A 27,293-nucleotide genomic window follows, 5' to 3' on the forward strand; every position below is an offset into this window, starting at 1 on the left:
CTCACTTTATGGCCCTCGGTAGAGTGCCGTGGCCTCACACAGCTCACAGCAACCTCCAACTCCTGGGCTTAAGCGATTCTCTTGTCTCAGCCTCCCGAGTAGCTGGGACTACAGGCGCCCGCCACAACGCCCGGCTATTTTTTGGTTGCAGTTTGGCCGGGCCGGGTTTGAACCCACCACCCTCGGTATATGGGGCCGGCGCCTTACTGACTGAGCCACAGGCGCTGCCCCATAGCCTCATTTTCTATCTTCCTATCTAATTGTAGTATCTTTTTCTAAACTACGTAAGCTGTGTATACTATGGCCATTTATCCCTAAATACTTGTGTGTGTATATCCTCAGAGCGAGGGCATTTCCTTTTGTAACCATACCTCAGTTACCAGCTTAGGAAACCTTACCGTTGACACTCCCCGTCTTCTAACCTACCATCCATTCTCCGTTTTTGCCCATAGTCCCCGTTACGTCTATAGGATTTTCCCCTCCAGTACAGGCCCCTGTCTGGGACCGCGTGTCGCATGTTATTGTTATGTCTCTTTGGACTCCTTTAATCTGAACTATTTCCACTGCTTTTCTTTGTCTTTCATGAAATTGGCATCTTGAAGAATATAATCATTTTTTAGACTGTAATGTCCCTTATTCTGGATCCTCTGCAGTTTTCTCATGGATGGAATCGGGCTGTGCACTGCAGGCTGGAATGCTGCCTCAGTGATGTGACTTTCTCAAGGCACCACCTGTGGGACCTGCCCTGTCCTTCTGTCCTCACTGATGCTTTTAATTCTGATCACACAGACAAGGTGTTGGTCAGTTTTCCCACTACGTATGAGGAAGACACGTTAAGACCATGGCATCATCCTACACTTCATTCGAATTTCCCCTTAGATTTAGCAGTCTGGTGATTCTGGCCTAACCAGTACTTAGTATTTACGTTTGCAAAAGGATGATCCTCCCTCTCCAGCACTTGTTCATGCACAGCGTGTCTGGGGCAGGCAGGACCCTACTGTCAGCAGGAACCTTCCCTTCTCCTCATGTTTATTTATTTACATACTTGTTACCTCTTGTATTCATGGAATTCCAACATGCCTAGATGAGCCCCGGGGGTATCTGGGATTTTTTGATCACATGATGAAGATTTTTCAACAAATATTGTTGCATTGCTGAGTTTCTGGATTTTTGTCACTTTCCTTTAAAGAACATGGAGGTATATTTTGGCAGGCAGTTAAATTACTGCAGGTCAGCTCGGTTGTTTGTTAGGGTGGGTCTAGGAGAGCCTTTACTCTGTGGCAGGGTTAGCCCTACTGTAGGGGGGTTTCTTAGGGTCTGTACTGAGTGAGTTTTTCTCAGGGTTTTCCCATACTGACTGGTCAGAATTCTAATGTCACTTAGCTCTGTGTGACTTCTGAATTTTTTAGCTTACAAAGTGCCTGTATTTCTTTGGCATCACGGAGTTTCACTATGTACTTGAGAAGCTTAGTATTCAGTAGCCATATTCAGCTTAGTATTCAGTAGCAGTATTCAATGAAGATTTCTGGTGCCATTATTCTATGAAGCTCCAGTCCTCTGCCTTGAATCCCGCCCACTCTGGCCTTCCCAGATTCTGAGTTCTGCTGTGTCCCCCACAGAGCAAGACCACCGTGCCCACCTGGGCTGCCCCTGCCCCTGGCATGCACCCCGAGAAGAAAGGCCTGCAACACTGCAGGCCCTTGTTAGATGCATTTTGTCTAGTTTTCTAGTGGGCAAGTCTAGTACTTGTTACTCCAGCATGGCAAAAGCTCTTAGGTTTCTCATTGATAAAAATTACATTTTTTTAATGTGGTTAATCTGAAGATAGGGAACCCATATGCCTATAACTTTGGCAACTGGTTTTAGCATTTTGTCTTTTTTTTTTTTTCCATTTGTATTTCGAGGTGTTTGTATGCAAACATGAAAATCCTGTAGGGAACCCTGAGCTGCTGCTTCTTTTCATGCTTATACCTTAGGCGTGCACACACAACACCACCGGCGACGGCTGCGAGCAGTGCCTGCCCGGCTTCTACGGGCAGCCTTCCCGAGGAACCCCAGCGGACTGCCAGCCTTGCGCTTGCCCTCTTGCCACGGCCTCCAACAAGTAAGCCTCGAAGCTCCACCAGTGGCTCCTGCAGTGTGGCCAGACCCCCACCAGGACGCACACCGGCGTCTGCAGAGCAAGGCTCTGTGTGTGTAATTAAGAGTGTCAGTTTTGCCCAGTGGTGATTGATGGAGATGGAGGGGTGGGTTATCGTCCATAAAAAGAAAAGTTTAGGGTATTAAAGTATGCAAGGAAAGATGGGTGGTAGCAAGGACATAGCTCACGTTTTCCCTCTTGTCTACCATTGGTCATCAGTTCTGTCCCAGCTCTGTAATGTTCACCTGCCACTGGGCTGAGAGATAGGGAAATACAGACAGGAATAGCACGTTGTCCCTGGGCCTAGGGACTTTTTGATCTAATGACCAAAATTTGTATATATGAGGCTACATGAGAATGACCTGAGTTCATTTGATGATTCAACAGATATTTATTGCATGCTTGCTGTGTGCAGGCTGTGACACAGGTGGGCAGAGTATCACACTGTTCACACCTGGCTGCTGGCCCCGGGGACTTACATGTGGTCTGACTTTAGTGGAGAGCTGTCCACCAGACAGTGGGGCAGAGGGAGGTCAGTGCCCAACCTACCTGGGGGTTGCAGGAATGACCCCAAGGAAGCTCTTCTGTTAGACTTGAAGGAGGCGGGATTCCACCTGGGGCACAGGTGGGTGTTCTGGGCTGAAGGAGCTGGTGCCCCAAGGCATGGCAGTAGAAGCGGCACGTCCAGTGGGGAGAGAGCAGAAGGGCCCTGGAGCAGACGGCCTGGGGGTATGGATGGGGCCTGCGGGGCCAGGCCTTCAAAGCCTTGCTAGGGAGTGTGTGTCCCACAGGTCAGTGGCTTTAAAGCCTCCTTGTCTCTCCCTGGTTTAACCCTCAGAGTTCTCTCTCTACCCATTCTCACAGAATTCCCCACAAGTATTTTTTACCTGACAACTTGCCATAATCGGGTTACCATCAATCACCCCGTGCAGGCTTCCTTAAGATTCAGGAGTAGGGTTTGAAGGGGGTCTTTGGGAGTCTCAGGAACTCCTAACCATGTAGGGTTTAGAGAGCTCACTCTAACCTGAGCGTGGGCAGGGCTCTGAGGCAGGAACGTAGTGCTGGGGAGTTCAGGGAAAGGGACCCGTCTTAACAGGAGCATCCAACCAAGCCTCCTGAGGGAAGAGGCAACTGACTTGAGCATTGAGCAGATCTGGGTTAACCCGGGCAGAGACGGGTAGAAGCAAGGACATTTCGGGCTGAGAGACAGAGGAGCAGGGAGCAGTGAATGTCCAGTGCCCAGGAACGCAGTTTAGAGACAGACGAGGCTCAGGATAGGCTGGGTGGCTAGAAGCCTCAGACTCTGAGCCAAGGAGTGAAGACCCATTGAAAATTTGTAAGCACAGGAGTGGTAGAAATTAAGCATTGTAAATATTTAGAATTTCTGCACCATCCATTGAAAAATTGCATTCTAATGTTTTGACAGTTTCAGCCCCACCTGCCACCTTGATGAAGGAGATGAAGTGATCTGTGACCAGTGTGCTGTCGGGTACTCGGGAGCTTGGTGTGAGAGGTACTCTGCATTGCCCCACTGTTTGCAGAAAGCTGCAGTAACATTTTTAAAAAATTACATATAGGCCGGGCGCGGTGGCTGTAATCCTAGCACTCTGGGAGGTCAAGGCGGGCAGATCGCTTGAGCTGACAAGTTCGAGATCATCCTGAGCTAGCATGAGACCCCATCTCTAAAAATAGCCGAGTGTTTTGGCGGGCGCCTTTAGTCTCAGCTACTTGGAAGGCTGAGGCAAAAGGATCGCTTGAGCCCAAGAGTTTGAGGTTGCTGTGAGCTAAGACGCCATGACACTACTGAGGGCAACAAAGTGAAACTGTCTCAAAAAAAAAAAAAATTGAATATGAATTCTCTCTGTTTATTTCTAAATACGTAGTAAAATATGGTTTTGGAGTTTTGAGGTGTATATTATTTCATAGAATCATAGAGAAAAAGCGATATCTTAGTTAAAACTGAATGTTACAACTTGCTGGTAATTTTTAAAGAGTGGTATTCTTTCTCCTTGGGCTAATCTGAGTTCTCACCAGTAACAACAGGAAACAGCAAGGAGTGGAGGACTCTGGCTCCCCTGAGAAGCCCACGGCTCTGGGTGACTCTGTAGGTGACAGGTGGTCTGATTTAATAGCTGTCTTCTGGCTCCTGAAAGCCAGTGTTGTTTTTCCCTGTGTACACCTCTTCCAGCCCAGCTCTGCGTGCACATCCCTGGATTTATTTCTCATTTTGGACCCTCTCCCTGGATGTTAGGATGGGTGAAAGAGATCTGTGAATACTCAAGCACGGAGTTGTATCCCTTTCACAATAAATCTTAGGGTGAAGCATCAGTCTGATTTATTAGCCCTTCAGGGAGTCCCTGCATAATGAGGCAAGGTCTTGAGTAACTGTGTGTGTTTGATGGTGCTTTCAATCTTTGATACAGATGCGCAGACGGTTACTATGGAAACCCAACAGTGCCCGGGGGGTCCTGTGTTCCATGTGACTGCAGTGGCAACGTGGACCCCCAGGAGCCTGGTCACTGCGACTCTGTCACCGGCGAGTGCCTGAAGTGCGTGGGGAACACAGGTGGTGCCCACTGTGAAAGGTGTGCAGAGGGCTTCTACGGGGATGCCGTGACCGCCAAAAACTGCCGCGGTGAGTGCCTGGGGCTGTCGTGTATCACCATGGAAAGCCTCCATTCACCTGCTCACATGTGGCGATCGCGGCTCAGCCTGGCAGGTAGCTTTTTCTTGAGGAGCTAATGCAGGGTCTGTAATTGATCTAAGATAGACCCAAAGCCCAGTTCCTCCCCAACTACACTAAGTTAGCTTGATTAGGGACTAGCTTGATTAGTTACTATCCGTGAAGGTCAGTGGCCTGAGTGTGTGCACCCCTTCCACTCAAGGAGAAAGTGACACTATGCGAGGTGCCAGCTCTGCCCCCGTGACTTAATGAAGGAAGAGTGATGCTCAAAGCCCCTCACATTTGTGTCAGAGATGACAAGAGGTTGGAGGAGGCTGATGGGATTTGAGTCCAAGAGAAAGGGTGGGAAACGGTGCACATTTACCTGGAAAGTGCAGAAAGCATGACATTCACACATCTCGGCAGTACATGACTCAGCCACCCTACCTGACCCCACCATGGCTCCACAGAGTCCTGCTTTGAGCCTTGAATTTATGCATTGTGTCAAACCACTCACGGAGAAAAGTACATTTGCATATCCCTGAGATGACTAGCCTTAGGGATGACGCAGCCCTCAGACTCCTGAAGAAGGAGCGAAAGAGTGGAAGTGCCAATTAGAAATTATTTTGACAATTTCATGTAAATGCCCAAGTCCTGCTGTGATGTTGCAATGTGGAGACACAAGAGGGCGCTAGCCACACAGAAACCTCATTTTCCCAGACTTGCATGAGAGATGGAAATGTTTATTTATTTATTTATTTTTATTAAACCATAGCTGTGTACATTAGTATAGCTCTGGGCCAATCAACCTGATCTTCAGCCGGGCAGCCACCTGGAGTGTTGTCCTACCAGGACACTAGTGATAACTAGAATTGGGTAATGCTGCAGAGTTTACAGAATCTTTTCACAGCCCTCATGTCATTTCTTTTCATCTTTGCTGTGAGCTGGATGATTCATTCCTTTGCTCACGCAATACTTACTAAGTGCCCGGCATTTCCCGGGTGCTATATAAAGTACTCTGATAGGTGGCTGGAGAATTTTGGTCCAAATCTGCTGGGAAGCTACACATGATGATGGTGTAGGAGAAAAGCACACCTGTGGCTGCTGCGCTCTGAAGTCTGACTAATGAGAGTTTGATTGCAGAACCAACTGTGTGACATTGGGCAGATCTATTAACCTCTCTGAGACACTATTTCCTTGTAGATAAAATGGTCATAATTGTATGCACATACTAAGGCCTTTCTGAGAAGTTCATGGATCATAAATTTTAAATTTTAGGCATTAATTAAATGGTTGCTAATGATAATTTTTATTATTTTTCTATTCTAATCTGTCCAATAGAAATATAATGTAAGCCACATATGTAATTTAAAATTTTCTAGTAGCGGCCAGGGGTGGTGGCTCACGCCTGCAATCCCAGCACCTGTGAGCTATGACACCACAGCACTCTGGCCTGAGACAACAGAGTGAAGCTCTGTCTGAAAAAAAAAATCAGGCAGGTGGATTGCCTGAGCTCACGAGTTTGAGACCAGCCTAAGCAAGAGCGAGACCCCATCTCTTAAAAAATAGCCCAGCATTGTGGTGGGCACCTGTAGTCCCAGCTACTCGGGAGGCTGAGGCAAGAGGATCACATAAGCCCAATAGGTTGAGGTTGCTGTGAGCTATGACACCACAGCACTCTGGCCTGGGACAAAAGAGTGAAGCTCTGTCTGAAAAAAATCAGGCAGGTGGACTGCCTGAGCTCACGAGTTTGAGACCAGCCTAAGCAAGAGCGAGACCCCATCTCTTAAAAAATAGCCCAGCACTGTGGTGGGCACCTGTAGTCCCAGCTACTCGGGAGGCTGAGGCAAGAGGATCACATAAGCCCAATAGGTTGAGGTTGCTGTGAGCTGTGACACCACGACACTCTACCGAGGGCGACAAAACAAGACTCTGTCTCAAAAAAAAAAAAAAATTTTTTTTTCTAGCAGCCAAATTTAAAAAAGTCAAATGGGTAGAAATTTTATATTGTAGGGTACTAAAGAGAATTAAGACATGTAAAGTACTTGGCTAGTCAGTAACTGGCAACTTAACTTTTCTAAATTAAAATTATTTATAGCATGAATAATATTTTAATTAATAATTGGTATAATAATGATTACTATAGAGCAGTGGTTCTCAACATTCCTAATGCTGCGGCCCTTTGAAACAGTTCCGGTGGTTGAGACCCACAGGTTGAGATCCGCTGCTGTAGAGAGAGAACTACAAATAGGTATTGACCCATGAAAAGTTATGTAATCTTTATAAGTTTTAGATTTCATACCAAAAAATACAGAAAATTATAGTCCCTCCCTCCTAAGTTTTCTATGAAGGTTCAAAGAAATACTGAATGTGATGGGGATATAAACTGGCTGGCACATCACACAGTAAGTAAGATTTTATATTATCATTGGTATTTTGTGATGCTCATGCCCACACTGACTTTAAATATTCTCCAGAGGAAGGGGAGGGTTAATGAGACAGGGAGCTGGAGACAGGGCAGGAGATAGAACAAGGAATGGGAACAGAAGTAGAAGAGGGATGTCCCAAACACCTCGGTAACAGTGGGGTTCAAGGCCAGGCATCATGGCTCACACCCAGAATCCTTGCACTCTGGGAGGCCCAGGTGGGTGGATTGCTTGAGTTCAGGAGTTCAAGACCAACCTGAGCAAAGAGTGAGATCCTGCCTGTACTAAAAAGTAGAAAAAGTAGCTGGGCGTCATGGCAGGTGCCTGTAGTCCCAGCCGCTCAGGAAGCTGAGGCAAGAGGATGCTTGAGCCCAGGAGTTTGAGGTTGCCGTGAGCTATGACACCACAGCACTCTAGCCTGGGACAACAGAGTGAGGCTCTGTCTGGAAAAAAAAAAAAAAAAGAGTGAGGTTCAAAAGGGAGAGAGAGAGGCCAATAGGTCTCATTCTACAGAAAGAGTAAGATGAGGGCTGAAATGCGTTCTCTGAATTTGGCACCTAGAAAGTCCTTGGAGACTTCAGGAAGAACAATTTCAGCAGAGAAGGGGCTGGACTTCTGACGCTGTGCAGAAGTTGGATTGGGATGTGCTAAGAGGAAGGGAGGGTGCTGGAGAGATGGAAGTTCAGATAGGGACTTACCAGGGGCAGGGGTCATTTGGTGCTTGGTGGGGGAGAGTTGAGAAGGGACTTGTGCTGAGGAGTCAGCAGTCCGGTGCTCACAGGCCATGGGAATGACAGAGGGGATCCCTGCAGGGCTGCAGCGAGCTGGGCTTCACAGGACTACAGCGTTAACTCGCTCACACCAGGAAAGCAGAAGGTGACAGAGTGGCCCAGGGGCCTGAGCAAGGCCAGCCACAGCCATGCACAGAGGAGGAGGCAGCATGCCAGTGCCTTCTGAGCAGCATCCTTCTGGTTTCCAGGGTCCGCCTCCCACCCCAGCCCCCAGCCTGCCGCCTGCGGGCTGTGCTTGGGCTTTCCTTTTTTTTTTTTTTTTTTTAATTTATTGCGACAGAGCCTCAAGCTGTTGCCCTGGGTAGAGTGCCGTAACATCACAGCTCACAGAAACCTCAAACTCTTGGGCTAAAGTGATCCTCTTGGCTTAGCCTCTGGAGTAGCTGAGACTATAGGCACCTGCTACAACACCCAGCTAATTTTTCTATTTTTTTTTTTTTTTTAGTAGAGACAAGGGCTCACTCTTGCTCAGGCTGGTCTTGAACTCCTAGGCTCAAGCAACTCTCCTGCCTCAGCCTCGCGGAGCACTAGGATGACAGGCGTGAGCCACTGTGCCCAGCCAGGCTTAACCTTCTTTGTGAAGTTTTTTCTTTTCTTTTCTCACATTGTTATACCAGGACAGACGTACGTTTCCTGAGACCGAACATTCGTAAATAATGGCTGGGACATTTTGTCAGTGAACATGAAATATTTTAACTGAAGCACATACTGACAGTTGTCCTGTGATAATTGCTTTAACATTTTTTGCACCCATTAAATCCCATCACTTAGAGAAGAACTTGGTAGCTTTAAACATCAGTGTGTTAACTTCAGATAAATCTGAAATGTCTGTCCTGAAACTACCTGTGATTCATGGCTTAGAGTCATTTGGAAAGGAAAGTGTTTTTAATTATAATTTTGAAATAAAATACTAATATGTACTTATCTAGATTATACGATAACTGAGCTTTCAAATATTAAATACATGTATGGTTGGAATGAGAGTGTCTGGCTAAGCTGATGTTGAAATCTCCACTGCATGATTATCCATGGAAATTTGTAGGTCACTTAAAAACTTTTAAGGAATTCATTAAAGTGGTCAAGTTTCCAGTTACTATCTTAATAGGTTTAATTATTTCTTTTCTGTGATGGCTCCTTCTACCATACCTGTTGGGTTTTACTTTTGAGAAAAATGCTGAATTTTTTAATTGATTGCAAATTGTACTTATTTTTACCTTTGTGACTAGAAATACTGAATGTTTATATTTTTTCCTTTGGGGATTAGACTCTTAGGGTCTCCACACCCAGATGTGAATGTTAACATGTCTTTTCTGTGCATGTGTCAGCCTGTGAGTGCCATGGGGAGGGCTCCCTCTCTCCCCTGTGCCATCTGGAGACTGGACTCTGTGACTGCAGACCACATGTCACTGGACAGCAGTGTGACCAGTGCTTGGTAAGAGGCTTGTTGGCCATTGCAGGTTATTAAAGCATTTGTGGGTTAGCTGGGCGCAGTGGCTCACACTCTAATCCCAGCGCTGTGGGAGGCTGCGGTGTGTGGATCGCCTGAGCTCAGGAATTCAAGATCAGCCTGAGCAAGAGTGAGACCCCCTCTATACTAAAAATACTTTAGGTAGAAAAAACTAGCTGGGTATTGTGGCAGGTGTCTGTAGTCCCAGATACGTGGGAGGCTGAGGCAAGGGGATTACTTGAGCCCAAGAATTTGAGGTTGTTGTGAGCTAGAGCTATGCTGCTGCATGGCTCTCCACTGAGGGCGCAGAAGGAAACGCTGTGTTAAAAAGAAAGAAAGAGGGTGGGGGGAGAGAGAAAGAAGGAAAGGAAGGAAGGAAGGGAGGGAAAGAATGAAAGGAATTTGTCAGTTATTTTTATATAATCAGGAGAGAAAGAAAGAGGAAAGGAAAGGAGGAAGAAAGGGGAGGGAGGGAGGGAGGGAAGAATGAATTTGTCAGTGATGTTTATAATGGACACGTTGGCCTTGGTTCAGATGAGATTGCTGACTCCCTGAGCATGGCTGCTGAATGCCGCGTCCGTGTCTGGAGAGTCGGTACTGACTGTGAGGGTAGGAACCGTGTCGTGAATGCTTTATGACTCTAGAAAGCATCTGTGTGTTTTGGAAAACAAGCTGGTAGTGCAGTTGCTTATTAAACGTACCTTGCCTGCTTCTCCCCCTCTGCCGCACTAGCCGGGCTACTATGGGCTGGACTCGGGCCGTGGCTGTCTGCCCTGCAACTGCAGCACGGCCGGCTCCATGTCGGACGACTGCTCGGACGAAGGCCAATGCCCCTGTGTCCCAGGTGTGGCTGGAGAAAAGTGTGACAGGTGTGCCCATGGCTTCTATGCGTACCAGGATGGCGGCTGCACGCGTAAGCTCTTGAATCCCTTGTTTCAGACCTCATGGTTGTTCCTAGACGTCTCTGAGCCTTCCCTCGATGTTTGACTTACTTCTCTAAAGTTCCTCTTTACTTTTTCTTTTCTTTATATGTAGAACTTCATACCTCTCCCCTGTTTCCCAACACCTGTCAGGATACAAGCATAATTTTTGGTCGTGACTGTACTGCTTACTAATTGTGTGAGCTTAGATGAATTATTTAACTTCTCTCACCCTTGGCTTCTTCACCTGTAAAGTGGCGAAGCAAATTATAATCTACCTTAAGAAGTTGTCGTAAGGGTCATATGGATAGTCCTTAACACAGCTTTGGCACTAAGTGCTCAGGAAATACTGCCTCTGCCATTCTGTCCTGCCAGCCAGGTCTTTTCCATTCTTTTCTCTCTCTGTCCCCCTCCTCCCATTCCATCCTAATCATCATTCTCCTGGTAGCGTCTCCAGACTTGAAGGGGTCTTGGGAATCACAGTTGCCATTAAGGACTCAAAGAGTGGTTCAGACTATTAATAAAAGGGAACTAACAACATCAGCTCTTACCCCTTTAGCCACCCAGATCTGTAACAAAACGTGTGTCTTTATTCCAGCCTGTGACTGCCCGCACACACAGAACAGCTGCGACCCGGAGTCTGGAGAGTGCATCTGCCCTCCTCATACTCGGGGCAGGGAGTGTGAAGAATGTGAGGATGACCACTGGGGCCACCACCCAGAGAAGGGCTGCCAGGTGCGCGCTGCCTTCCATGCGTCCGTGTACCTCGGACATGGCATTCCTCTTCTCCACAGTATCCACTCATCCTCCACCTGCCGAATAGCTCTGTATTTGTATTTAAAACTCAGTACAGATTGTAGGAATCAGGTGGAGGGTCAGCACCCTTAGAACACCTTAATCTTAGGTTTCTGCAAGAACCTAATTGGGAGATGGGTAGTTAAAAAGATCCTCCCTCCCAAATTTTGTGCCATTTAAGTAAATCATGCAAGGTACACTACCTTCCAAGAGAAAGTCCCAAATCGCTTTACTAGGGGGCTGTTTGCAATCTTGAAGAGCTCCAGTTTTCTATGTAATTTTCTTCATTTAAATGTGGATATGGTTTGTGTTTTGAGAACAAACCTTCAGAAATAACTTCCAAAATAACTTTGCTAGGTTGTTTTGACCTGCTATATTTAATTTCACTTCACAATTTTGGGCTAATGTGCGTGCATCACTGAGATCCCCAGTTGTCCAGCAATGCAGTCCCTGCCTCTGGTTGTCACATGACAAAGAGATTCTGTTTAGCAGTGGTGAGAGGGAGATGTTCATAGCCTTCATTTGCATGACTTTCCCACGTTTAGTGTTTCCTGCAATCCAAATATGTGTATGTGAAGAAAATGTAAGAGATGCCTTTTTGTTCAGTTAGTATTTCTTCTCTTAGGCCTGCAATTGCAGTCTTGTGGGGTCGAGCAGCCACCACTGCAACGTGCTCACCGGCCATTGCCAGTGCAAGTTGGAGTTTGCTGGACGGAGCTGCGATCAGTGCTCTTTGGGTTACAGAGACTTTCCAAACTGTGTCCCCTGTGACTGTGACCCCAGGGGGACAGCAGGAGATACCTGTGACCTGGGCCAGGGTCTCTGCAGCTGTGCAGAGGAAACTGGAACCTGTTCTTGCAAGGTATGTGCCGCGGATCCCGCCCTCCATTCCTCCCTCTCACTCAACCTTGTCACTCTTGGGCTTTGACTATTTAAAAAGACTTATTAAAGCAGCTGGCTTTGGACGCTTCTCTTAGTAACATCACGCTCCGTCCATGCCTGAGTTTAAAGTCTGCTATGCTCTTCTAGGATCATGAGTGATTCTAGAAATGGAATTTTAACTGTTATTTACAAGTGTCAGAGGGTGGAAGGGCTTTAAAAACACTTTGAGTTTCTGATCATGGGTGGGTGGCCAATCTGTCTGGCGTATGCAGGGAAGCCAGATCACACAGGGCTGCAGGCAGGTTTGTGAGGTTGGTTGGCCCTGCGATGTGCCGGCAGACTGAAGGAAACTCTCGTGTATTATAATATTTTCCCAGGAAGTAGATTTCGACGTCACATTAAATTTCATCAGTGTCCCCCACGTGCTTTGTTATCAGGAGCCCATTGCCATCTTCTCTAGTTATTTCCCTGTGGGTGGGGAGGGAAGCCCTCTGGCTGGGTGGAGGCTTGATGAGGAAGGGAAAACTCGTGTAAATATCATGTCCTGGGGATAATAATGGAATCATCAGTCTCCCTGCTTTGGGTACCACGGTTTTTTTTTTTTGCAGTTTTTGGCCGGGGCTGGGTTTGAACCCACCACCTCCGGCATATGGGGCTGGTGCCCTACTCCGTTGAGCCACAGGCACCTCCCTGGCTGCCACATTTTATGATACCAGTTCTCAGAAAAGACTCTCAGAACAGCAGGGACCTGCCTTAATAGTCACCTAGTCAGTGGTGCCCCACATTCTCAGATCATCAGAAGTACGTGGGGACCCGAGGCAGATCCCAGGGCTCGACAGATCCCAGGGCTCTCCCAGGGAGATGCTTACCAGGGAATTTGTGTTTTCCAAAAGCTTCCGAGATGATCTTGATACTCACCTGTGTTTGGGAATCACTGATTGAGTCTTGAGAGAACTGATGTTTGGGGAGGTTAGGGACCCCATTCCAAAGAAACAATGATGTTTATGGATCTAAAATAATTTTTAGAATTATTTTGTTTTTCATTTCTGCATGTTCAGAAATTGCATCTCCTTTCTTTGTGGTAAAGATAAGTCCCTTATTTGTTCCCCTTCAGGAGAATGTCATCAGCCTCCAGTGCAGGCAGTGCCGAGAGGGCACCTTCGCTCTCAGCGCCGACGACCCCCTGGGGTGCAGCCCCTGCTTCTGCTTTGGGCTGTCCCACCTCTGCTCAGAGCTAGAGGGTTACGTGAGGACCCCAGTAAGTCACAACAGTCAAAATGTTCTGTTTGCAGTCCCTCTCCCTTTGGGATTTGGGTCGGGTAGGAGACACAGTCAAGCACTTCCACTGAATCTTGTTCTTACAGCATCAGAAATTCTAGGGAGACGATCTGAGTTAGCACGTGAATCAGAACTTCATGTCTGCAGGCCAGGGAAATAAATGGAGCTTGAACTAAAGGCGTTCAGTGTTGTTTCTTAGCTAATCTGTCAAAAGCCTTAGTTGGAGACAAGATAAAAACCTCAACATCTCAACTATCTCCTACAAGTCACTGATCATTCCCCTAGTTAGCAATAGTTGGACCCTGAATTCAGTAGTTTGAAGCCCTTTTTTGCTATTAATCCTTGAATAGTTAAAAAAAAAAATAAAGCACTTTCAGTTACTTTTAATTCAGAGGTTTTGTTTAAAGGGAAAGTCTTTATTTATTCCTATTTTAATAATGAACTGTTTCATCTTCGAGACAGTGGTGGAACCTATGAATCACGCTTTGAATGGTTAATTCATGTTTTGATCCATGTTTTCTCTCCCTTTGATGACAGGTAGTGCTGGCCTCAGATCAGCCTCTTCTGCGTGTGGTTTCTCAGAGTAACCTGAGGGGCACGACCGAGGGGGTTTACTATCAGGCCCCTGATGTCCTGCTGGACGCCGTGACTGTCCGGCAACATGTCCACACAGAGCCCTTCTACTGGCGGCTGCCGAAGCAGTTCCAGGGAGACCAGGTGAGGGGTACAACCCGCCTAGAGCTGGTCCCTGCTTCCTGGGGGATCTGGAGATAGTTTAAAGTCACCATAGTCTGTGGTGGCCTGTAATTAAAAGAAGTCATTGTTAATGTCCTCTTGTAAGAGGGTATAAAGAAGTTAAACATTCATAAAAATCCTCTCAAATGTAAACATTTTCGGAAGTCTTTTATTTTATTTATTTGTTTATAATTTTTTTCTATGTTTTGTTCTGTTGAGACTAAGTCTTGCTTTGTCATCCTTGGTAGAGTGCCGGGACATCATAGCTCACAACAACCTCAAACTCTTGAGCTCAAGTAATTCTCTTACCTCAGCCTCCTGAGTAGCTGGGCTACAGGCGCCCACCACAATGCCCAACTATTTTTAGAGATGAGGTCGTGCTCTGGCTCAGGCTGGTCTTGAATTTTTTTTTTTTTTTTTTTTTGAGACAGTCTCACTTTGTTGTCCTGGGTAGAGTGCCACTGTGTCATAGCTCATTAGCAACCTCAAACTCTTGGGCTCGAGTGATCTTCTTGCCGCAGCCCTCCCTTCCTAAAGCAATCATTTAACAAGCATGTGCACCACTGATGACAGGGCTACTTTCTGAGAAATAAGTCATTAGGTGGTTTCATTATTGTGCTGATACCACATCCCTAGATGTATAGCCTGTCATACGTCTAAGCTACCTGTTGGCGTCCTGAACACTGAAGGCTCTTGGAAAATGATGGTTAAGTTTTCATGTATCCAAACATAACTAAACATAGAAAAGTACATTGGTCAAAATGTCATTATGCAGCACATGAGCGCATTGTATTTACTACTATAAGGTCCATACAAGTCTAGCTGCTGTGGTGAGAAGCTCTTCTCTGGAACATCAAGCATTTGGGGAGGAAAAACCTGCCAGGGAAGAATCATGAAAGGCATCACCTGCATTTTTCTTTATATGAGCATTGGAGTCTATATTTGAATTAACCCCCATTTTAAAAATGTATACATATATATCCAGCACTCCTTTAGATAATAGGTAATTTTTAATTTAAAGGAGATTGAAAATAGTTAGGGTCATTACTGCATTGATTATTTGTTATTTGGGAGCTCACTTTTGTTGGTATCATCGAAAGCTGTGTAATGCAGGTCCATGTCATGATCCATAATTAAACAGAATCAAAGGAAGCAAATTCCAGACAACATTCTTCAGCCATGTGATGTATTTTTAAGGTATAAGATTTCTCTCACACGACAGCAGGCTTGCAATGAAATGTTTTTAAACCAAGGCTGTGTCAAAGGAGTACCGACTCTCTCTTACTTGCCAGCTCATGGCGTACGGAGGCAAACTGAAGTACAGCGTGGCCTTCTATTCCTCGGATGGAGTCGGCACCTCCAATTTTGAGCCTCAAGTTCTCATCAAAGGGGGCCGGACCAGAAAGCAAGTTATTTACTTGGACGCACCAGCTCCAGAGAACGGAGTGAGGCAGGAACAGGAAATAGCAATGAAAGAGGTGAGGGTGTGATCTTTTCATACAAGTCCCTTAACGGTGTGAACTTTGCTGTGGTTGTAATGAAAGCTGGAAGCTGCTTAAGAACATGAGCAAGAAGCCCTGGGAGCAGAATTCCAGTGGGTTTATTAGCAAGAATGCTAAAAACTATTCAGATTTCATAGTCTCAAGAGGTGTATATTAGGCTTATGTCAATTTTGTGGGACTTTCAACTTAAATCCTTTATTCTGTATAGACATACTGGTGCAGAAGTCCTTTGGATGTGGCTGGAAGTTGCAGAGTCTATTCATTCTCCCTGCAGATATTTTTGGGGCATTGTCTTTGCGCTGCTGGCACTGCCTTCTAACACATTATCTATCGGTAACTGAGACTGATGCGGCCTGTCACTGTGGAGGTCACAGGACGTATTTGTCAGTTAAATCTAATGGTGTACGTGGAACAGGGCTCCTTTCTGGAGAAATTTATTAAAGAAACACATTCTCTGGAAGCTCTTTTGCCAGTCGGAATTTGTACTCTTAATTGAATGTGTTTTTCATCCACAGAGTTTTTGGAAATATTTTAACTCTGTTTCTGAAGAACCCGTCCTGCGCTCAGACTTTATGTCTGTCCTCAGCAACATTGAGTACATTCTCATCAAGGCATCATACGGCCAAGGACTGCAGCAAAGCAGGTACTCGGGAGCTTCTAGGGGGTTGAATATTTTCCTGATTTGAAACCGAACTGAAAGCATTTGATTGGCTTCACTCCCGTTCCCTGCCATCTTCATCACTACCGTGTAGTTCCGTTCCTCATCAAAACTTATTAGGTGTTAGCATCAGAGTGGAAGGTGTGAGTTACGGCATCAGCTATCACATGCAGATGGAGATGTGAAGTATAAGTACATATGGTGACATGTTAAGTGAAAATAAAATGCCCAAAGGAGAATTTTTTTGCTGTTTTCTGCCCTTGCACCTGCATTGATGCCCATTTCTTGGCAATGATGTGGAAGGAACATTGCCACCTACTCATTCACGACTTCAACCCATGAAGAAAGCCATTCATTGCCCAGTCATAGAGGGAGACTGTGTCTCAAAAAATGCATAAATGTTTAAAAAGAAGCCAGTAAATCTTGGCCAAATCAGTACTAGAAGAGGTCTTTGGGGCACACTTCTGTAATATTTTCAAGTTCTGAAATGCCTGAAAGTGTAAAGATAGTACTATTGGGCTTTAATGTATTTCACTTATAAACATGAGTGGTAACTGCTCCCGACGGGGGAGCAAGCTCTGGTTTAGCATATGTGCAAATCTCACTCCTCTCCGTGTCTCTAGAAAGTCTCCCCCACGTTAGCACTTCCTCTTACTTCTGCATGTAATGTTTGCACAGAATCTCAAATATTTCGATGGAGGTTGGCAGAAAGGCTGAAAAGCAGCATCCAGACAGAGAGGTGGCGTCCCTTCTCGAGAACTGTGTCTGTCCCCCCGGCACCGCAGGATTCTCCTGTCAGGTAGGGAGATTTCAGGCCAAGTCTATTTCCTGGCCTGGGGCTGAAATGTGCTTGAAACTCCAAGCGATGGACAGAACTCATGCATCTCTCTTATATCATTTTTTCTCTTTTTGAATTAAAAAAAAACATGAATTTCGGTAGGAGATACATAGATAACGTTTACCATCTTAAACATTCCTAAGTGTACAGGTCAGTGGTATTAAGCCTGTTTTACAACCCATCTCCAGAAAATGCTTTTCATCTTGCAAAAGTGAAAACTCTGTACCCGTTCAACAAGTCCCTGCCCCGCTCCCCACCCGGCAGCCACTGCTCAACCCATTCTCTCTACGGCCTGGGCCGCTCTAGGTGCCTTATGCTAAGGGAATCAGGCAGTATTTGTCTTTCGTCATTTTGTGCCTGGTTTATTTCACTTAGCATAATGTCCTCGAGGGTCACTCATGCTGCAGCAAGTGTCAGAATTTCGTTCCTGTCTAAGGCTGAGTAGTATTCCTCCACGTGGGTGTCCCGGGTGTTTTTCCTGCGTTCCTCCTTCAGTGCACATCTTGTAACTGCTGTCGATGACACGACAGGAGCGTGAGTGCGCAGATGCCTCTTCAGCTCCCTGCTGTCCATCCTTTTCCATATATGCCCAGGAGTAGACCTGAGGAGACTCCACGCTGTTTTCCGCGTGGCTGTGCCATTCTGAATTCCCACCAGCAGTACACTGGGGTTCCAGTTCCTGCACATTCTCAGAAACACTTGTTATTTTCTGTTATTTTTCCATAGTTGCCACCCAAAGAGTGTGAAGTAGTATGGGAAGTGATATTGAACTTCTTTTCACGTTCACCTATTGGCCATTTGTATGTCTTCTTTGCAGAAATATCTATTCCATTCCTTTGCCCACTTTGTAATCAATTGTTTTTTCTTCCCTTTGCATCCCCTCAGGACTGTGCCCCTGGGTACCACAGAGGGAAGCTCCCAGAAGGCGGGGGTGGGGCACCGCGCCCTCTGCTTGCTCCCTGCGTGCCCTGCAGTTGCAACAACCATAGTGACACCTGTGATCCGGAAACTGGAAAGTGCCTGGTATGCTGAGCTGAGTGGGTACTTGCCTGAAGCCAGAATCCTGCAGGTGCTCCGTGTGCAAATGACCGCTCCACAGTTAGCTCATCCCTTAGTTTAGCAAGAGGTTAAGTTGAGCTAAATATAAGATATATTTCCTTGAGGAAGGCATAATAGATGCTTTGACGTTGTTGGCAGAAATTCTGTTATAAATTTTGCTTCTTTGATGCTTTTGTCTGTGGGCTGTGTTAATTTGGGAACTGCAGTCACAGACCATGTAACCAACCACATTAGAGTTGACTGCCCACGTATACAATGTAATCCTCTGAGATTATTAATAATACCACCTTTTCAGTGTGTAGATATATTTGGACACATAGATACTTACCATGTGTAACAGTTGCCTACAGTATTTAGTACAGTAACATGCTGCACAGGGGTGGGGGGCAGGAGCAATAGGCTGAACCACATGGCCTAGGTGTGTAGTAGGCTAGACCATCTGGGTCCACGTGAGGACACTCTGTGATGGTCTAGCCTGTCCATCTCACTAGGCACTGAATTGCCTGCTGGTGCATTTCCCAGACGGCGGCCCCATGTACCTGGGTCTTCCCTCCAGCACTTGTACCTGGAGTCAAAGTAGATGATAAATTTACCTGAAGGTTCGAGGGCTCACCTGGGGATCCTAACACAAGCTAATGCCCAGGTTGAAATTTTATGTCTTTGTATTGCCCTCTCATTGCATGTTTTAAAAATTGCATATTCTCCTGGGAGAAGGTAACACAATGAATGATTTATGTCTTAGTGTGTGTTTGGTTCGGGGCCACCTTCCTCCAAGATTGATCTCAGGGACGTGAAAAGAGATCTGACCACTGAGAAGTACTAAGTGTTCCCAACAGAAGCCTTGTGGCCCTGCAGACAGACCCTATATCCCTACAGAAGCCTTATGGTCCTGAGGACAGACCCCTGTGGCCCTGAGGACAGACTCCTGTGTCCCAATGGAAGCCTGGTGGCTCTGAGGACAAACTCCTATGTCCCAATGGAAGCCTTGTGGCTCTAAGGACAAACTCCTGTGTCCTAGCAGAAGCCTTGTGGCCCTGAGGACAGACCCCTGTGTTCCAATGGAAGCCTCGCGGCCTTGAGGACAGACTCCTGTGTCTGAGATTTAGCTTAAACCCAGGAGGCCGTACTCCCAAGTCCTCATTCTTTAAATAACTGGGGTGGAAAGATTAGCCACTTGTGTAAGTTGCACCAAGACTAACTTGCCTCAAGTAAAAAATTCATTGAAGGGAAATGAGCAGCCCAGCAAGAAAGACACATCGGAAGCCTGAGAGACTCTGGCTGTGGCTAAATCACAAGGAAACAGGCAGCACAGAAGAACCAGGGCCGTGGGCTCACACACAACCTGCCCTCTACCATGACCAGTCGCCTCCTCCTCCTCCCGATCATAAGGATGTGTCTGCTGTGTGTGGAATTTTAAGGCAGTTTCCACTGGGAAAATGGCAGTGCACAGGAGAATTTGGAAAAAGAAGTAGGGCGTGTTTTCCTCCTTAAGAAAAGATGCATGTTAGTCTGTGCTAATTCCATTATATATGTGGAGTTGAATGATTCCAGTCATACAAAGTAAAATGGACTTAATGAAGATGCAAATAGCTAAAACGCTTGTGCCCCAGGCAAAGGCAAAGGCCTCATGGAGAAAATGAGATCTCCTTTAAAGATTTAAGGAGAATTGATTTCAGGCAAACAAAGTGAGATGTAATTAGTCAGTCCTGGGGACAGAGGCCGCGTAGAAGGTGATCAACTTTCCATGCTTCATCTTCCCTTGGTGCAGCTAAGTATTCTAACAAGATTAGGTGTTTCTAGAAGATTAAATTATTACCCTGCCTCTCCTGGCCCAAATCCAGAACAAAATGGTGAGCGCAGCAGCTGATCTGTTGATTTGCACTGTTGAAATAACACCCTGCTTAACCCACTGCATGAACAGTGGCCTTCGACCCTGGCCAAAGTCGCTCTAGGGTAAATAATGCCTGGTGGGGAGGGGTTTGTTTCCCAGATGTTACCTGGAAGTTACCTAAACCCATCAGAGACCCCCTGGGGCCTGTTTATTGAATGTTGCACTTTACCACCGTGGCTATAATACTTCCAGAAGACGGAACAACAGATCTGTATTCTGTTTGTCCCCGGCGATATTGTAACCACTTACTGCCAATTCCTTTCACCAAAACCCATTCTAAACCGAAAATAGTATCTGGGCTCAGAGTGTGGGATTTCAGGGTTGTAGTGTTCCTTCTGGTCTTGCCCAGGTCCCTGGAGATCTTGAATCTGGACCAGCCTATCCCTGCCACGTGACTATTTAACATAAATTTACAACCTCCGACTCTCAACGCAGCTCAGCCCACCTTGGGCAGCTTTGGCTATTCCTGGGCCTGGCACCTCGGATCATACACCTTTGGGTGCAGTTTTCTTCAGAGCCATTGAGATAAACCACAAGTTCAGCTATTTATTCATGAAACGTGTCAGTATCTCACAAATGCCTTCGGACACGTGTCCTGTCTTCCTTGCTCTTGGATTTCAGGACCTTCCTGTCCCTCCTGGGTCTGCGCCTTTGTGGTGTAGTGAAAATTCCTGTCCCTGTAACAGAATCTCCTACCCACATTCCTGTGCTTGCCATTATACAGGTGGCATCAACACCTTTTGGGGTCTGGTTTGTCGTCTGGTACCTAGGATGTTCCTCACCGCTTCAGGTCTTAGGAGACATTGGTGGAAAGTACCACTTGGAAGGTGGTGAGGGGACATAGGACAGGGAGATGGTGCAGGAGTCCCTCTCCCTGGGCTCCCCTCCCCATCACCTGGGACATATGACTTATTTATTTATTTATTTAGAGACAGAGTCTCACTGTGTTGCCCAGGGTAGTGTGCTGTGGCATCATAGCTCAAGCAGCCTCAACCTCTTGGGCTGAAGAGATCTTCTTGCCTCAGCCTTCTGAGCAGCTGGTACTACAAGCACCTGCCACAACATCTGGCTGGACATAGAACTGAACCTTTTCGTACCCCTGAAAAACTGGCGAACCTGCTGCGTGCATGTTCCACAGCAACAAACTCTGCCCATACTTCAATTCTCATTAATAGGCCCTTAATTTTCTGCTTTTGGGCGTCTTGCCTTCATCTCTGTAGGAAGCCCGCAGCCCTTCACACATATGGGGGTTTTAATGCTGGAGTTGGTGTTAGCAACGAGAAACCTGGAAATCTGTTCCAGTGCTTTCTGTTTATTTCATACTTTTTCCTTGTAAGCTTTAGGCCGTGTCATTAAAACAAGTATTGAACGTGTTTACTTTTTGAGAGAGAGGTTGAAAATTTTACTTCTGAAGAGAGGTCAGCATTAGGGGCAGAGTGGATTCCAGTAAAATTGATTTTCGTGAGATAAAATAGGAATACAATTTGAAAATGAAAAATACTGGAATTTTTACTTACTTGAAAGAGACCTAAACTAGCAGGCTTTTAAAACATATAAAATGATTTCCTTCCATATTATCTTTCACTGCCAAGGAAAGAAGTGTGAGTCAGTGTGAGAGTGTCCCCACCTTTCTACCCCAGACAAGGATTCCTGCACACAGGGCCTGGAGCAATTGAAGGTTTTAAATTGGAGCCAGATGGCAACAACCTCTTGTATTTTTTGTTTTTTTTTTTTTTAACTTATAAAATGTGTAGGCCTTTTTTTTTTTTTTAATAGGAAGACCACTGTCCAAATTATTACATACATTTTAATTGGAACTTCTAGGCATGGTGGTATGTACCTGTAGTTGCAACTCTCAGGAGGCTGAGGCAGAAGATTCACCTTAGCCCAGGATTTCAGACCAGCCTGGGCTACTTAGCAAGACCCTGTCTCTTAAAAAAAAAAAAAAAAAAAATTAACTGAAACCTATTTGGCTGTCATAATGGCCTGTTAGTGGTGCTCCAAATCGTGAGTTCTCTTCCCTCATTGGCTGTTTCCTAAATCATCTGCTCACTTCAATTCCCTACATGTGAGCATGTGAACTCTATGTGCAAAATTGGTGCTTCTAATCATTTTTGAGGTCACTATCTATTCAGGTCCATTTTTTAAAATTCCAAAATGCCATATTGGATGAATCCAGTAGCCACCATTTTATAAGATTCCAAAAGGTCAAATTAGGCAAATCCAGTAACCATCTTCAATGAGTGAAGATCATGGAGCTAGGAATATTTCCAGGATTTAAAAAATATGAAGAAAACTGCTCCCCCTTCTTTAATAATAATAATAATAATAAACCCAGCTGATGTGAGACGTGGGTGATGGTGCTCAGCTGTTACCCGATTACGAATGGTTTCTAACAGTTTTCCATTGTTTCTTTCTTCTTTTGAAATGTGGGGTCACAGAACTGCAGCGATAACACGGCGGGTGACCACTGCCACGTGTGTGCTCACGGCTACTACGGGAAGGTGATTGGCCTGACCAGCGACTGTTCTGTGTGCACCTGTCCTCACAGCCACCCTGCCAGGTGAGCCCACACAGGTGCAGCCTGGCATGCTGGGTCACTGGGCCTGCTTCCGTCTGTATAGTGAATATTCTGCATGGGGCAAGAAAAGTTAATTGTAAGAAAAAGCATTCATTTTCACAGGGAGAGAATCTTTTCAAAAGCAAAGTATCTGTGTTGGTATTGAATGTTAGAATGGAACGAATTCAATTAAGAAAGGGCTTCTAGCTTTAGGTTTTTGTTTTTTTTTTAAGACTAATTTTAGCCCCCAGCCTATGTATCCAGTCTGCATAGAAATTAATTGTTATTAATTTTATGAATAATAATACAAAAGAATCCAATGATGATTTAATTTAAGGGAATGGGGTTAGGATTTATGTTTGCTGGGTCCTCATTAAGCACCTCAAATCAGGACAACTTTCTACCTTGTACTCATAATGCTTGAATGGAATTATTGAAATGCAAAAAAGAACCAAAGATTTTAAATGGGAATGAGAATATCAAAGGGTCCTCTTTGGTTCAAATGAAAATTGTATTTCATAAATAGCATTTTACTATTGCTTAGAGTCTTTGGCAAGGCGTTGAACATGGAAAGATCAAATGTCAACTTTTGGTGTACTAAAATGAAGTTTTCTTTTTAATATTTATTTGAATCTTCTATTTTCTGTTGCTTCCAAGTGAGTGGTGCTTGATGGTAAGTACCAAATGAGAGGTGGGCACTGGCTACACTTTCTTTATAAACTATCAGGCATCCTAACATTTGTTAGTATTTTTTTTTTATTGAATCTATATAAAAATTTTGACTCAAATCAATTTCTATAGTCTGTGCTGTAGAAACACCTGTGTATGTATGTCAAGAAGGATGTATTTTGGCATAGCTTGAGAAATTGGAGGGAAATGGAAATATCTATTTACAGGGGGTTGATTAAATACATTGTAGCACATTCCTAGAGTGAAATATTCTACATACACTGAAAGCACATTAAGGTATCTCTGCAGGCATACAGTTGAAGAAAGGGCCAATGGAAGCATGAAATTGAATAGGTTGTGTGATATCGCTTTGGAAAAAATTCACATCCATATGTATATCCTTGGCTACACGAGCCCAGAGAAATATTTGGAAGCGTACTTCACCCTTCTACTTTGCACATTTCTGTGCTGTTTGAATATTTTATTTCTTTAATCTTCCAGGTCCACTTGAATAAATTAAAGTTTGGGTTGTTAAGAAGAGACAGTGAAGATGTGAACATTGTCCGTACACTCTGAATCTGAGAGACCTCAAAATACGTGCTTTATTTTCTACATATTTTGTGTTTCCACTGATGTGTGAACCTTTAACTATTGAGGAAGAAAAAAATCAGAATTAGTATAGGGCTGATAACTCATGCTGGAAACTTCATCTTATTAGCCAAAAAAACCCCAGACTTGGTTTCTGTTTTTTGTTTTTTGCTTTGCCTATAGATTTCAGGTACCCAATTGTTCCTCTAGATGGCGCAGTAGTAATTTAAAATGTGGGAGCCGAGGCTGCTGAGAAAGGATTCCAGCAGATTATGAAACTCTGAGCAGCTCCACCATTCTGCTTTTAATAGGCTACCACCTGACTCTCTCCCTATCTTTAAGTCCATTTATTTTCAAATTCCACTGCCATCTTTGCTTTTGTTTCTGCCGACTTGTCCTGCTCGCCTTTCATTATAGTCAATAAAGTTCTTTTCACCAGCACTTGTTCAGCCCCCTTCTCCCTGCTGCTTTCCAGCCTGGCTCATAGTTGTTTGAATCTTCTTGTCACCTACTAAGTTGCTGGGTGACTTTCTTCTAACTCAGCACCCACATGGGTGGCGCTGGACAGGGCCTCGTGAAAGTCTTCTGGGTGTGAGATATGCCCAACACTTACCTTGATTACACATTACGGTCCCTTTTTTTGTAGAAGGAAGCTCTAAAATGCTTGTCTGGTTACCGGTGTAATTACATAACTTTGAGAACAGGCTGGTGTGTCTGTCCTGAGAGTAATGAATAAGTACCTTCAAGATTGAAAGTCGTGTATCTGAACATTCAGTAAGAAATGCTTTCCTTCCAGTTTCAGTCCCACTTGCGTCTTGGAAGGCGACGGTGATTTCCGTTGTGACGCCTGTCTGTTGGGCTATGAAGGGCAGTACTGTGAAAGGTATGCCGTTGAATCGTTACGCGGAACTTGCTGGACACACCTCCTTTTATAAAGCATTAGACATGTTTACTACAGTAGTTTGGGCGTCATTATCAATTCAGATGTGCAGGATTGCTGTAGGGCCTTGTTACCATCCCGGAATCAGTTCTCCTGGGGCGAATGGACCTGTGGGCTTCCTGTTCCATTTGCCGGAAGTGGCTGCTGTCCTGGGGCAAAGCTGACTATGGCTTTACTTCCCTGGGCTGACTGCACTCTCTGACCCTACAATCCTTTCTTTTTTATAGGTGCTCCTCAGGCTACTACGGAAACCCTCAAATGCCAGGTGGCAGTTGCCAGAAGTGTGACTGCAGCCCCCACGGCTCTGTCCACAGCGAGTGTGACCGCGTGTCCGGGCAGTGCGTCTGCAGGCCGGGGACCTCGGGGCTCCAGTGTGAGCACTGTAAACCGAGGCACACGCTGGTGGAAGGCAACTGTGTCTGTGGGTATCTCTCCTCTAAAGGTGTAAAAGTGACTTTTCCTCTCAAATGTGTGAGGAAAGAAGTGAAATGTTGCCCTATCATGTCAGCAGGGTACAGAATGTGGTATTTATTTATTTTTTTATTTTATCATTTCCTAAGCTTAGGTTGCTGCTGCCTGAAGTGAACTTTAGTTGTGCCCTTCCAGCGGAGACAGGAGGTCCTAGGAGGCCAGCCTTTATTTCTCAGGCATTCCAAGCAGCTCAGTAATTTCAGCTTCCTTGTTTCTCCGCATTAATATTTCCCCTGGTGGAGCCAAGAGCGTGCGGTGTAGGAGAGAACACAGCTGTGTGGGACTTTCATTTGTGTCCCCTCAATTTCACAGCGGTCTCTGCTCTTGACTATTGTGGATTTTTGTTTGGTTTTTCCAGTTCTGATTTCTTTTTCCAGCCAGTGCCCAAGGCACGTCTTCTCAGTGGTTCATGGCGAGGGAAGGAAGGAATGGTAGGGTCATGGCATCAGGGAGTTTTTTCGCTTTTGTTTTTGTATTTATTATCGGCACAAACACCCCCATTATTTTCTCTAATGTCCTTCCTTTGTACTTGCTGAAGATGCCTCTGCAGACTGTCTCATGCTTTGAGAGGAAACACTGGGCTTCACTGCAGTGGGTCCCAGGGTGCAAGCCACCGTATGTGTAGGGTGGAACCTCGGGCCAACCCTGGGCGCCACTCTCAGGCTCAGCTGTTTATTTCTGTGTGTCCCAGGGAAGTCACCTACCTGATCTGAGTCTTGGCATCATCAGTAGAGTACAGGGACTCAGTCTTCCTGCCATTCCCTCTGTGGCACAGCTTGGGTGGGAATGTGCTCAGAGGAGCTGCGGAGTCTCCCCGGGTGCTCCGGTACCTGTTGTTATCACAGAATGGCTCGTGCAGGCCCTGGGAGTTTGGGCAGACCACATTCTATTAACTCTGTTTCTTTTCCTTTTAGCTTGTGATGACGAGTGTGTGGGTGTGCTGCTGAACAACTTGGATGACATTAGCGATGCCATTCTTTCTATGAACCTCACAAGCATTATCCCTCTCCCCTATGGAATTTTGTCAAAACTGGAAAATACAACTGAGTATCTCCGGGTAGGTCCTGGGAATACAGAGGTCAACAGAAATGTGTACCACGTGTGTGTGAGAGAGTCAGTGGGATGGGAAGGGTTGTTCTGTCCATCTGGCCATGGCAGGAGCCTCCCTTCTGTTGCTTCCCTGGACGGGGACCAGCGCCAGGGACCTCCCTGTCTCACACACTAACTTATTTCTCTGCTGGGCAGCTCTGGTTGTTTTAGTTACTCCTTAGAGGTCTCCTTAGTAAGTCTGCCCCTGTGGTTCTCCTTCTGCTTGTGGAATAAGACAAAGTCTGCCATTCCTCTTTAAGACAGCAGACCTTTGGGTATTTGAAAACAGCTGTCCTATTTACAAAAACAGGAAAATCCAAACAACATCTTCCTTAAAGTTGGTTTGTGCTGAAGATGAACTATTTTCTGTTAAATATATGATTCTTAACAGGAGTTGCAAGGCACAAAAGTCTTTCTCCTAGAAAACTATATGAAAATCTCCAGGGGTAAATCAGAGTTTCATGTTTCTTCAGTAGAGTCTGGGTCTAAAAAGCAGGGGAGCCACTTGTTTATTTCTTTAAATTAGTTTTTGTGTATTCAGCAGAGGTTAGGAGTGTGAGCTCTTAACTCTTGGCTGTCCCATTATTTACCAACACAGAAGCCTTGAGAAAGTTACTTAACCCCCCCAACCCCAAACAGTGATGTAACCATTTCATAGAGTTGCTTTAAGGAGTAAAATCATACATGTAAAGAAATTAGTATTGGTATAAACTAAGTACTTATTTATTAGTAATTATGATTTTCTTTTATGAATTATTTTGTAGTTTAGCCCAATAAACAGTTTAAATGTTACAATTATATTTAAAATTTATGGCTGGGTGCAGTGACTCACACCTGTAATCCTGGTACTCTGGGAGGCTGGTACTCTGGGAGGCAGGTGGATTGCTTGAGCTCGAGAGTTCAAGACCAGCCTGAGCAAGAGTGAGACTCGATCTCTACTAAAAATAGAAAA

At 45.4% G+C, this 27,293-nt stretch overlaps 1 protein-coding gene across 3 annotated transcripts in view; it reads left to right on the forward strand.

Annotated features, from left to right (window-relative positions):
• Nucleotides 1-27,293, forward strand: part of LAMA1 (laminin subunit alpha 1) — a 168,223-nt gene that overhangs the window by 81,396 nt on the left and 59,534 nt on the right. For all 3 annotated transcript variants that reach the window (XM_053571812.1, XM_053571813.1, XM_053571814.1), the window contains exons 17-33: nucleotides 1,977-2,104; nucleotides 3,567-3,653; nucleotides 4,564-4,775; nucleotides 9,345-9,451; nucleotides 10,199-10,379; nucleotides 10,985-11,121; nucleotides 11,807-12,043; nucleotides 13,178-13,321; nucleotides 13,879-14,058; nucleotides 15,369-15,554; nucleotides 16,094-16,221; nucleotides 16,915-17,035; nucleotides 17,960-18,097; nucleotides 22,466-22,587; nucleotides 24,638-24,724; nucleotides 25,009-25,202; nucleotides 26,167-26,309. In XM_053571812.1, the coding sequence (XP_053427787.1) occupies nucleotides 1,977-2,104; nucleotides 3,567-3,653; nucleotides 4,564-4,775; nucleotides 9,345-9,451; nucleotides 10,199-10,379; nucleotides 10,985-11,121; nucleotides 11,807-12,043; nucleotides 13,178-13,321; nucleotides 13,879-14,058; nucleotides 15,369-15,554; nucleotides 16,094-16,221; nucleotides 16,915-17,035; nucleotides 17,960-18,097; nucleotides 22,466-22,587; nucleotides 24,638-24,724; nucleotides 25,009-25,202; nucleotides 26,167-26,309 (2,532 nt within the window). The remainder of the gene's footprint in view (nucleotides 1-1,976; nucleotides 2,105-3,566; nucleotides 3,654-4,563; nucleotides 4,776-9,344; nucleotides 9,452-10,198; nucleotides 10,380-10,984; nucleotides 11,122-11,806; nucleotides 12,044-13,177; nucleotides 13,322-13,878; nucleotides 14,059-15,368; nucleotides 15,555-16,093; nucleotides 16,222-16,914; nucleotides 17,036-17,959; nucleotides 18,098-22,465; nucleotides 22,588-24,637; nucleotides 24,725-25,008; nucleotides 25,203-26,166; nucleotides 26,310-27,293) is intronic.

The sequence above is a fragment of the Nycticebus coucang genome, chromosome 19 (assembly GCF_027406575.1).
Source record: "Nycticebus coucang isolate mNycCou1 chromosome 19, mNycCou1.pri, whole genome shotgun sequence".
NCBI lineage: Eukaryota > Metazoa > Chordata > Mammalia > Primates > Lorisidae > Nycticebus > Nycticebus coucang.